The sequence below is a fragment of the Meles meles genome, chromosome 5 (genome assembly GCF_922984935.1).
Source record: "Meles meles chromosome 5, mMelMel3.1 paternal haplotype, whole genome shotgun sequence".
In the NCBI taxonomy this organism is placed as follows: Eukaryota; Metazoa; Chordata; class Mammalia; order Carnivora; family Mustelidae; genus Meles; species Meles meles.
This window is the reverse complement of record NC_060070.1, coordinates 21466453-21479023: the sequence shown is the minus strand read 5'-3', so window position 1 is coordinate 21479023 and position 12571 is coordinate 21466453. Positions and strand designations below refer to the sequence as shown.

Genomic DNA, 12571 nt, shown 5'->3' with positions numbered 1-12571 from the left:
ATTTATCAATCTTAGGATCCTCTTGGCCTGGGTATACACAGTCTTCATGTTACTAGCCTTTCACCACTTGGAATCTGTAAACCAAATCCTAAACGAGGTTTTCCAATTTATCAGTCAAAACATTCAACATTTTTCTTCCTTATTAAGCATGGTATTACAAGAGTATGAGAGAGAAAATAAAATCTGATTTTCAAGTTGTCAAAAAGCATGATGATGTAACGCCATCAGCTTGGCCAGGAAACAAAATGGCCAACATAAACTGTTACCGGAACACCCACAGCTGTAAGCAGCTGGGGTTCCTGAAAGGCAGCTCCTTTCTTTATCATATTTTCCATCTGGGTTATTTTTTTTCCCCTTACTTTTAACTGTGCAGGCACTCCAGCATACAAATGATCACTGTTTCTGGTTCCTTTGAGCAACAGTAGGCATATGCCCACAACTATATGTTATTCAGTCTTCTTGGTAGAGAAAGCAAACATTTTGATAGTAAAACAAAGGCTCTTTAGATTTCATTATATTCTTTTTTTTTTTTTTTTTTTTAAGTGATTTGCATCATGGGTTTTATTGGATTGCACAGCCAACTGCAACCAGCCATTCTGGTGACCTTCAGTGGAAGGATCCTGGGACAGTAGGGGGCCAGCTTCTCTGGGGGACTGGTCGGGGGTAGGGGAGAAAACACCGGCTTATTTGACTTCTACTTACTCTCTACTCATTTTCGCTAGGTTTGAACTTTTTTTTTTTTACATAAAAGGGGTGACCAGTAACTATGTCTCCTTTAACTTGCAAAGACGAAGGTATGCCATTTGCATGGCTATCATTATTTATTTATATTTTCATTAACAGATGAGGAAGTAACGCTCTTGGAAAGCCAAGGAGAACCACGTAGCCATGGTTTCCAAGCATCCCTTAGGTGAACAGCTCTTTTGAAGTGGTTTTGTTGGCAATTAAGTGCAGTTATAGTCCTGACAGGAAACTAAGCATTCGTACACCTGCTTTGAATGCTTAAAATCTGTGCCAGCCAGAGGGATCTGGAAGGGGAGGGGCGCTCTACAGGATCCACGTAAGGAATAACAATAATAACTAAGAACTGCTAGCTGGGGAGGGCTTCCATTCCCAGCACCTTCAATATATTATCTCATTTAATCTTCAGGGTGACCTTCCTGGGAGCCATTGGAGCCAGAGGCCTCATCAAGCTTCCCAGCTTGTGGTGTCCCGAGGAAACACTTCAGCCCTGGGCTTCCCGGACAAAGCCAGCCCAACCCTGACTCAACCAGTGACTGGATGCTTTTGGGAGGCAGAGCCAGGGTAAAGAGAGGCATGGGGAATGAGGCTGCCCTATGCTCTCATTTCCCCATGCTCTTCTTTCTTTGACATTGACTTATTTTTAATATAAAAATAATACCTGTTTGCTGTAAAAAATTTAAGTATATAAAGGTAGAAGGAAAAGTCTCTCTGTTTCTTCTGAATTCCCTGCCCCCACCACCCCTGACGCCTCGATCACCGGCAACAGTTAAGGCAATCCTTCCAGACTTTTCAATGCATGGTTTTAAAACACATTTAGCTTTTCAAAACTAACACATATGGAATCAGCACCGCACCTTGCTTATCCGCCTAATCTTTTTTATGTCAAAATGTGTATTTTATTCTGTGTAACAGTGGCCTAGCAGTCCACTGTATAAATAAACCACAACTTACTTATCGGTCCCCTTATGAGCAGCATTTGAGTTGCTTTCCTTTGGACTTTACTATGATGATGGTTTACTAAACATCCTTGTTCACGTGTTTTTATAGGCTTGTTTAGTGTTTCTATGGGATAGATCCTACAAGTACGACTGATGGGCCAAGGAAGCACATTTAAAATTTTGGTAAATAGTGAGATGCCTTCCAGAAGGTTGTACCAATTGCCACTTCTGCCAAGAGCCGGTGGGAACGTTCATTTCCCCATAACCCCCTAATCCCACAACAATGGATGTCAGAGGAGGGTTTTTTTTTCTTTCTGCACAACTAATTAGGAAAAGGGCAGCTTAAAAAAATTTGCATATATACATTTTTCTTATATTTAGTAACATGAAGCTTGACTTCAAATGCTTATTGTTTGTGTTTCTTCTGTGAATTATCCCCTTCTCCTGCCCCAATTCTCTCCTCTGCCTTTCAACACCCCTCCTCCCTCCCAGGACCCACAGTGGCCTTCTCCCTGCTGCAGTGGAAGGAAATAGTGGAGGGAGGGAGGGCAGGACAGCTGATGAGAGAATTTCATCAGCAGGTATTAGAGACTAAGAGTCCCCAGTCAGGGGTGTTTGCATTTTAAAAGAGTCTGCCCAGAGGGGGCAATTTGCTCTGCTTCTGAGACTGGACTGCTTGTGGTGTCATTTCAGTCTTCAACACAAAAAAATACTTGCAAGTGGGAAGATCTTTCTGGAATCCTCAAATCATACTGAGTTAATGCTTTCTTTGTCTATCACAATGAGGCTTTCTCCTGATAGCAGATAAAGGCAAACTGCCTGGGACTTAGGATCACAAAGCCCTTACAAAGTATTCAGACTTCTACACATTAATCTAAGGAATGCATCAGAAATGCAGATAAAAAAAAATTTAAGAAAAAAAATGCAGATAACAACTTATATACATGATGTTTATCCTCCAATTTCTTATTGGATCAGAAAATGGAAACTCTTTACATTGTCCAATAACAGAGAGGAACTTAAAAACAATTTGGTAGAGCCATCTGAGAAAACACCATGCAGGGGCGCCTGGGTGGCTCAGTGGGTTACAACCTCTGCTTTCAGCTCAGGTCATGATCCCAGGGTCCTGGGATCGAGCCCCCACATCAGGCTCTCTGCTCAGCAGGGATCCTGCTTCCGCCCCCACCCCGCCTGCCTCTCTGCCTACTTGTCATCTCTGTCAAATAAATAAATAAAATGTTAAAAAAAAAAAGAAAGAAAACACCATGCAGCATTTTTTTTTTTATTTACTTGTCAGAGACAGAGAGTACACACAAGCAGGCAGAGAGGCAGGCAGAGAGAAGAGGAGGAAGCAGGCAGAGAGAGAAGAGGAGGAAGCAGGCTCCCTGCCAAGCAAGGAGCCCGATGCGGGACTCGATCCCAGGACCCCAGGATCATGATCTGAGCCGAAGGCAGTGGCTTAACCAACTGAGCCACCCAGGCGTCCCTAGCATTTTTAAATGATTCTGGAAGAAGTACACCGAATGTCACTGGGAATTATTTTAATTTTATATTAAATATATATGCTACACATATACATATTTTATAAGTCGAAACCCCAAAAAGGAATGATATTTAGGAGATAGAAACATGAATGGGACTTTTAGGCATATTTCAATTTTGCGAGCAAACGTATATTGCTGTTATGATTAGAAAATTTATCTTTCAGCGCAGAGAGTAGAATGTTAAAAAAGTAGTTGATCGGGGTGCCTGGGTGGCTCAGTGGGTTAAAGCCTCTGCCTTCAGCTCAGGTCATGATCTCAGGGTCCTGGGATTGAGCCCCGCAGGGAGTCTGCTTCCCTCTCTCTCTCTCTCTGCCTACTTGTGATCTGTCAAATAAATAAACAAAATCGTAAAAAAAAAAAAAAGTAGTTGATGGTTTTAACCTCACAGAATTATTCCCTTTTAACCTGGAGATCATTGAGAAATAAATGCAACCCCAACGCTGGCAAGGTTCAACCCTCAGTGATTCAGACTTACCGACGGAACTCTGCCGCCCGCCACACCCATCCTATCACCAGGCACTTAGAGCAGGCAGTGGTGTCCACAAGCCCAGCCAGTGACTTCCCAGCCTCCAAAACTCAAGGTCCCAGTTTTGGGCCTCAGGGGCTCTTTCTCCCCGAGCCCTGCTGCTTCCACAGCTCCTGGCCTCACTCTTAACCTCACAATCGTTCCTACGTTTTGCTTCCCAACATCTAAGTTCCTCTACCACTTAGCTCAAAGGTCCTTCTGGAAACCGGCCCAGATCAATGCCTCCTTCAGGCTTTCCTTCCCCCTTGTGCTCTGTCAGAACACCTCATGTCAGCATGGTATCTGCTCACGGACTCCTCGTGTCTACCTCCCCCTCCAAAATGTAAGTTTTTGTACAGCAGGACAAAAATTTCTCTCCCCCTTTTTTTTTTTTTTAAATTAGGAATTACTCTGTTGCTCCATTCACTTTAGGAAGCTTTATACAAGGTGTACATGTACAAATACAAAAAACTGCAATCACTTACAACATTTTTGGTTATTTTTAGAATTTATTTTAAAGCTAGGCATCAGGGGCGCCTGGGTGGCTCAGTCATTAAGCATCTGCCTTCGGCTCAGGTCATGATCCCAGGGTCCTGGGATCAAGCCTTGCATCGGGCTCCCTGCTCAGTAGGAAGCCTGCTTCTCCCTCTCCCGCGCCCCCGCTTGTGTTCCCTCTCTCGCTGTGTCTCTGTCAAATAAATAAATATCTAAAAATAAAATAAGATAAAATGAAATAAAGCTAGGCATCAGGCCTTTGGTCAGACTCTTTGGTCTGGCCATTTGAACTACTTCTTGTACAGCATTTATTTGCTAAGAAAAATATCAGATTTCACAGCGCCGTTATTTCCCAGTGGCCTCGGCTGAGACTTAACGTCAAGAATTGTAATGGACCTTTTGTCTCAAGACTTTATCGCTTTCAGAAAGGCTTACTGCACTGATACACATTGTTTATCTAGCCACTCATTTGGAAATAATTTACTGAGAGCCTAGTATACGCTGGTCACTGGGCTAAATTCTGGAGAATTATGGGTTAAAAATAGAACTTTCCTGGGGTACCTGGGTGGCTCAGTCAGTTAAGCGTCAGACTCTAGACTGGCTCAGGTCACGATCTCAGAGTCACGAGACCGAGCCCTGCATTGGACTCCACACTGGGTGTGGATCCTGCTTAAGATTCTCTCCCCCGCTCCGTCTGCACCACCCAACTCTGTGCACAAGTGCAGGGGCACGAGCACTATCTAAAAAAATAAAAAATAAAAATATTAAACCTTCGCTGACGTGCTGGAGGGCGAGGAAGACAAGTCCCTGAGTAGATGTCATACTGACTTTAGGTGGTTCCCACCGGCAGAGCACAAGGAAACTGAGAGCGCGAAGGCAGGACTGATCCAGGAGCTTTCCAGAGTGACCCCTGAGCTAAGTCTGACGAGGTATATACGGGGATGGTCGTATAAGTCTGCAAACACTACGATTCATTGACCTGCACACCTAAATGCATAAAAGGCGAACTTTACGGTACGTAAATCAGATCACAGTAAAGCTGCCAAGAAAGGAGGTTTAGAGCTGGGTTAAACATGCAAGGAGGGGAAGAACATCCTGGAGACGGAAGAGAACTAGGCACTTGCCGGCGAGAAGCAATTAGCCCAGTTCCGGGGACTGTGGTCCTTAGGGGTGGTTTAAATCCCCAAAGGGGTTTAAGTAACAGTGTCCCAGGAGCAACTCCATCTTCAGGTCATGGCCTGAATCCAGTTTGAAGAGCATTCGGGATTTTTGACTGAAGGCCTCCTCTCTTTGCCAAATCTAAGACGGGGAGAAGCATGCAGAGAAGGCAGAGCCCAGGTGCCCAAGAATTAAGTCAACAAAAATCTACTCTATAAGTCACTTGGGTCATCTCCCTGCCTGTAGGCAGGTTTCAGTTAAACCAACCAAGACAGAGGAATCTGTTGTCTCCTTCAAGTTTTACAGAGAAGTAGGTTCCAAGTAGGATAGGCTTTGGGCTAAGACGCAGCCTTTTTCTCGAGCTCCTGGCAAGTCCAACCACCCACGGAGAGTCCCTCCCCGCACTCTGACCAGTCTGTGCCCGTCTCAGACGCGAGGCCCTGACGCCAGGCCCTTGCTTGCTTAGTTACCCAGCCCAGAAGGTCCAGAGGAGGTGAAGTTCACTTACATGGCACCTGGTGATAGGGACCTCCAGGACAATGGTAATGACAATTCCACTGAGTGTGTGGGGGAAGGATGGGAGGCAGCCTCTGTGCACACGCTGGGATCCTCTGAGGTTCAAACTGAGGGAACTCTCTGGAGCTGAGTGGTCTGGGGAGGTCCTGGGGGTAACACACGGAGGTGAGGGGCAGGGGCCTTTCCAGCTGCCTGAGGCCCAGGACATCCAGGGGCTGGGAATCATACCCCGTGTCTATCGTAGGCAGATCTGGAGCTGCCCGGTTCCTGTGGGGCTGGGGCTGCTGCCCCGTCTCTTGGCTCCGGCTGGGGGAGTCTGCTGAGGCATTAGGTAAACTTTGGTCTGATTTGTCTGAGTCATGGCCAGTGTCAGGAGAAGCTGCTGAAAGCTGAGATCCTAGCCCTTGATTCCGTTTTTCCATAAATGAAAACTGATGCGCCAGAGGGAGGCCTCCAACCTCAGACTCCGGCTCCTGCTCGCTGACTGCGGGGGAGCCCGAGGGAAAATCTTTGCCCGGGTCTGGGTGTCTCCTCCAGAAGCTGTCTTCGCTCTCCTCCAAGATTTTCGCACGCAGGCAGGTGACCTGCTGCGACACGGGCCGTAGGTGATTGGAAAGTTTCAAGGGTGGCTGAGCCTGAGAAACTTCTCCTGAGTAACAGTGAGGGGTTTGAGGCGCAGACAAGCTGTTGGGCGCCATGTTCCTCAGATTTGGAGCAGGTGGTTCTGATTCCTCTTCCAGGGAGTAGTCTGGGATTGGTTTCAGTAACTGACTTGGGTATGGTTCTGATTCATCAACCTCCACAGGAATGCTTCGGTTCATCCTAGTTTCTGGAACAAGAGAAAACATGCCACAGCCTTAGAGGACAGATCATTTCTTGGAGTCCCTGCTTTATGACCTTAAGGGACCTCGTTCAAGATGTGGTTTCAATTAACGGCAGTGTGACACCAACGTGCTTCAAAAGCCTAGTCGCATGAAGCTGTTCTCTTATTCTCCAGCAAAAGCTCCAATCCTTACTAAGATATTTTTATATGGAAGGCGATTGAAAGGATGTGACTGGACAGTCATGTGGCAGACGGCACCGCGGGGGCAGATGAAAATCATCAGCAAGTACTGAGGAAGGAGACATGATCACGTGGGCTGCTTCGAGTGTGCGTGTAGATCTATCAGACTGGTGTGCAGGACAGACACATAAGACTTTGTTGTGTTGGTTGCCTTTGAGGATGGTGTTAAGTAGGGGAGAGTTTTCACCTTCTAAACTTTAAAAACTGTGCTGTGTGGCCATTGCTTAATCAAACACACACACGCACACACACAGAAAGAAGAAAGCGTGAGTTTTTAAAGAGCACTGGAAAAAGGTCATAGTGACATTTTCCACTTAACAGCTATAGATTGTTTGTAGGACTTAATTCCCCTTGGCCCTATGCCTGCAGTTAAGGTAGGCCTGGCCATCTGGTTTGTGATGTACGAGCTGAACGAGTAAGGCTGCCTGAACTCGCCTTTCAGCCACGGTCCCGGTAATATTGGTTTTACCGATAAAAACAGAACTCTTAATCAACATGACGAAATGAGAGAGGAAATTAGCCTCCCCTTATCACGAGTTTGGTTGAGATGATGCCCCAGGATACCCAAACTCCAGGGGAAGGCAGGAGATGGGGAAAAAGAGCAGAGGAGAGACTGCAGGCCTGTAGAAAGCTCCAGAGCAGGTGGAGGGGGAGGGAGACAGTGAACAAAACATCCCAGAGGTTTGTTCTATGCAGGCCTTGCACACAGTGTACTTCACATATCAGAGAACACGGGTGGTAATGCTGGTGGGGGGCTGTGAAGTTCATGTTCTGGCTCCATGTAGAATTTCAACCACGGTTAAGCCACTGCCTTTGGCTCAGGTCATGATCTCAGGGTCCTGGGATCAAGCCCCACATCAGGTTCTCCACTCAGCGGGGAGCCTGCTTTCCCCTCTCTCTCTGCCTGCCTCTCTGTCTACTTGTGATCTCTCTCTCTCTGTCAAATAAATAAATAAAATCTTAAAAAAAAAAAAAAAAAAGAATTTCAACCACAAACCTTTCCTGAGGGCTTGCTGGGCCTCAATTCATGATATATGTCAATTATTGCCCTAAGACAAGTTTTGAAAACAATGAACTCACTTTCTCTTGAGCCCTATAGCCAACTCAATGGCAACCTGACAGCAAGATGCTCCCCTCTGAGCAGACGGAGGACCAGCAATTTCCTCCCAAATTTATCTTCACCGCCTATAGGCAGATCCCCCCCAACTGCCCCTCCCCCTCTCTGCCAAGTGAACACTAACATGTCTCTTCCTCTTGCTTGGTGACAAACTTACCCATCTGCCACAAACAACCTTTGTACAGTTCTTTGGCACAAAGGAAAACTCTAATTTTCTAATTAATTTTCTACATTTCTAATTCCTGGCTGGCCCTCCCTCCCTGCCTCAGGCTCCCCCTTCTCCTGCCTGGCTCCCTTCTAAGCAGCTGTCTAGGTGGTGGGTGCCCCCTTGCCCCCTGACTCTGCAAAAAAGAGACCTCATCACCTACATCGATTAGACCTTGTAAACATCAACAGGAACCTACCGCAAACACAAATATTTCAGCAAATAGCTGAAATACCAAATAATTACTTTTGAAGGCTTACCACTGCTTTCCTCTCTCCTACAATTTGTCTGTAGCTATGAAATTGGATAGGCCATACAACATGCTCTTCAGCTGGTCAGGAAACAAAAGCATTTTCGGAGGGGCTGGCCAAGGGCTGTGTCATCTCTCGTGAGCATCTGCGGGCCCGCAGCTGGATGGGAGGGCAAAGAGATGCACCGAGGGAGTCAACCCGCAAAAGGACTGCATCCAGAGGACTGTTTCTTGTTGAGATTCACTTTCATTGCCCACACTTCAGGGGCCACTGTTGACATTTTCCCTGGGTTTTTAAATACAAGTATTCCCCTAAAAAGTTGCAAATTCTCTTCCAGCCAAGAAGCCTTCAGGGGCTTGGTGGAAGCTCCTGAGGAAGCGGACAAATGGGGTCATCCCACATAACCAAAGACTTAAGGTCTATCTAGCAGCGGGGATTCTGTAGTTAAACTGGACTGAAAAGGAACAAAGGGCTGCTCGGATGACAGCGCGGATGCTGCGGTGATGAACAGCCTCTGAGGAAAGCTATGGGGTTGGTACTCCGTAGAAGACAGAACAGACCCAGATGTTTTATACGTGTCACTCTCAAGTATGCAAGCAGAAAATAACTACTGAACCCTACTGTGTCCAGTTCTGTGTTGGACTCATCAACTATGTGTCCAACTCATCCTCCTTCTGAGGCATGAGCTGAAGTAAATATATTTTTTTTATAATAAGTAATACCTACAAGTGATACAAAATTCAAGAGTATAAAAGGGTATACGGGGGGGCACCTGGGTGGCTCAGTGGGTTAAAGCCTCTGCCTTCAGCTTGGGTCATGATTCCAGGGTCCTGGGATGGAGCCCCGCATTGGGTTCTCTCCTTAGCAGGGAGCCTGCTTCCCCTCTCTCTCTGCCTGCCTCTCTGCCTACTTCTGATCTCTGTCTATCAAATAAATAAATAAATAAACAAAATCTTAAAAAAAAAAAGGGTATACAGGGAATGGTAATCAAAAGTATTTCTAAGGACTTAAGCATTATTCCTACCTTCATGTTGCTTGTGATCCAGATCAAGAAAGAAAACTAATGTAGGAAATCAAAGGCCTGGGGTGCCTGGGTGACTCAGTGTGTTAAGCCTCTGCCTTCAGCTCAGGTCGTCGTCTCAGGGTCCTGGGATCGAGCCCTGCATCGTGCTCTCTGCTCAGTGGGGAGTCTGCTTCCCCCTCCCCCTTTACCTGCCTCTCTGCCTACTTATGATTTCTCTGTCAAATAAATAAAATCTTTAAAAAAAAAAATAAAGGGGGGTGCCTGGGTGGCTCAGTGGGTTAAAGCCTCTGCCTTCGGCTCGGGTCATGATCCCAGGGTCCTGGGATTGAGCCCCGCATCAGGCTCTCTGCTCGGCAGGGAGCCTGCTTCCTCCTCTCTCTCTGCCTGCCTCTCTGCCTACTTGTGATCTCTGTCTGTCAAATAAATAAATAAAATCTTTAAAAAAAAAATAAAGGAAGTCAAAGGCCCTACCTCAGGGCCTTTGCACTTGCTGTTTCTTATTTTCTGAACACTCTTCCCCTACATATCTGCATGGTTTGCTTCCTTTCTTCTTTAGGTCTTTTTACTCAGCTGCACTTTCTCAGTGAGGTGCCCTGGTCACCCTCTCTAAAATGGTTACATACCCTTCTCACTCCCTGTCTCTCTTCCCTGCTTCATCACCCTCTCCAGCAATTAGCACCACCTTACATTCTATAAAATGTATATTGTAAATACAAATATCTAATACATTTCTTATTTGTTTATTGTTTCTCTCCTCCCCCAGAATTTAATTATAGGTCTCACCACCTAGAGTTGTACCTGGCACACATAAATATTTGTTGAATGAATGATCAATTCCTGTTTTGGAGAGGGCACAGATCTGTGTAGCTAGAAGGATCATTGACAGTGAGAATGTCAGGCTCTATGGTGGGTAGGAAGGAGCATTTGTGGGCCAAGTACTCAGAGTTCTTAAAATTATACCACATGTAGGAGTGCCTGGGTGGCTCAGTCAGTTAAGTGTCTACCTTAACTGTTCAGGTCATGATCCCAGAGTCTTGAGATGGAACCTCATGTTGTTGGGATCCCTGCTCAGTGGGGAGTCTGTTTCTCCCTCTCCCTCTGCCCCTCCCTCGGCTGGTGTTCTCTCTCTTGCAAATAAATAAATATAATCTTAAGAAAAATTATACCACATGGGGACCTTTCTCCCTTTCCTTCCTTGCTTCTTCTCAAATAAACACTCACTGAGTATCAGGCCCCCAAGGTGAGCCTGGACCATGTCACAGAGGTCTCACCCATGGGTAGAGCTGACCACGACTCTTGCTTGCAGAATAAAGGTGATTCTACTACCCAGTGTAATAAGAACATCCTGCTATTCTGTTCCAGACAGGGAGCTGATCTGTTCATCCTGAGGGCTTCACCCAAAAGAGTAGAGAGTGGGCACGCCTAGAGCTCCCATGTGGGCCCCTCCCAGCCCTAGACCCCTACCAGAACTGGCAGAACCAACCCTGCCATCCTCCCCACCCCCAAGGTGTCACAGAGAACAACTACGCACGAATGGCACATCAGAAAGCCACGGGCAGATGAGGGGATTGTTGGAAATGGCACTTTTATTTCTGGTCTTTAATGCCAATGTTGCAAAAATACTATGCATTTTTAAAAATCAGTCAATATCTCACCACTCCTAACATTTCCTTTTCCCCTGTTTCACTGCAAGGCTTCTCCACATGACGGCCGCATGGTTACAATGGTGGCATGGCCTGTGCTCTGTCCCTACCCAGGAGTGGCACCTGGAGGGAAGTGCCCTAGAGGAGAAGGCTCTGGCTCCACAGGGGACCAGAAGGGCTGCCAGCCAGGACCCTGTGAGCCCCAGTGTCCTGGACAGTCTGTGGCTCCCCAGCATCCCGCCCAGCTCAGGAAGCCTGGAGCAAGCTTGGGCCTGTCAGGCCTGGAGGGCGATGGCCCTGTCTACCTCACCTCGGACCCAATTCCTGGGGGAAGTGAGGGGCTGGTGGCTGAGGGAACTCAACTCAAGAGAGTCTCTGGCTCAGAATCTCTCTTTTGGGGCTCACGATACAGGTGCTCAGGCCCCCCACCTAGAGATTCTGAGGTGAGGTCGGGGCTCCTGTGTAATTTTGTTTATGTGCCACTGGTAAACAGGTTATCTCCTTCTTTACCAAGGGAATGTAATCCATGTGATCTGGCAAGAACTGTCAGAATTGCTACAGCTCATGCCCTTGGACCTTCATTTCACTTCTAAGGATCTCCTCTACAGGGATGTGCGCACCCTGTGTGACCTGAAGAGGCTCTGAAGACTGGCCAGGCAGCCTTGTTTGTAATGGCAAAGGCTAGAAACAACCCGCATGCCCAGAAAGGTTCTGATTTTTAAAAAAAAAAAAACTGCAGTCCGGCCAACGATGACTTCTCTGTGTCTTTTTTAAAAAGACTGAGGAAGTGCTGTGTGAACTGAGGAGAACGGTCTCCAAGATTTACCTGTGAAGGGAGAAAAAGTAATGAGCAGACAGCGTATGGGGTATGTGGCTCTTTGCAGAACCGAAGATTGGGTATGCCATCTCGTCAGAAATTCCCAACAGCGCCTCTGGAAAGGGAACCAGATGGCTGAGAGAACAGGGCCAGGAGGGAGACTTGATTTCTGGAGCATTTTATACCTTCTATGTCTACCTAAAAGCTTTAAACAAAAAAAGAAAGAAAGAAGGAAAGAAAGAAAGAAAAAGAAGGGGCGCCTGGGTGGCTCAGTGGGTTAAAGCCTCTGCCTTCGGCTCACGTCATGATCCCAGGATCCTGGGATAGAGTCTCACATCGGGCTCTCTGCTCAGCAGGGAGCCTGCTTCCTCCTCTCTCTGCCTGCCTCTCTGCCTAATTGTGATCTCTGTCTGTCAAATAAATAACAAAATTAAAAAAAAAAAAAAAAAGGAAAAGGAAAAGCTCCAGAATGCTTCTGATGGTCACGAAGATTAAGAACCAGTGTGAAGGAGGGAGGCGTTCCTGGAACCACTCCAGGGAAAGAACATGTC

The 12571-nt window shown here is 46.6% G+C and overlaps 1 protein-coding gene across 2 annotated transcripts in view; it reads right to left on the bottom strand.

Moving 5' to 3' along the window:
- The window catches only part of TRAF3IP2 (TRAF3 interacting protein 2), a 42089-nt gene that overhangs the window by 21315 nt on the left and 8203 nt on the right, over positions 1-12571 (bottom strand). Inside the window, exon 2 of one of the 2 annotated variants that reach the window (XM_046005098.1) lies at positions 5893-6729. In XM_046005098.1, coding sequence (XP_045861054.1) covers positions 5893-6721 — 829 coding nt within the window. In that variant the 5' untranslated portion in view covers positions 6722-6729. Of the gene's footprint in view, positions 1-5892; positions 6730-12571 lie in introns of those variants that run through there. The other variant, XM_046005099.1, reaches the window with a different exon arrangement.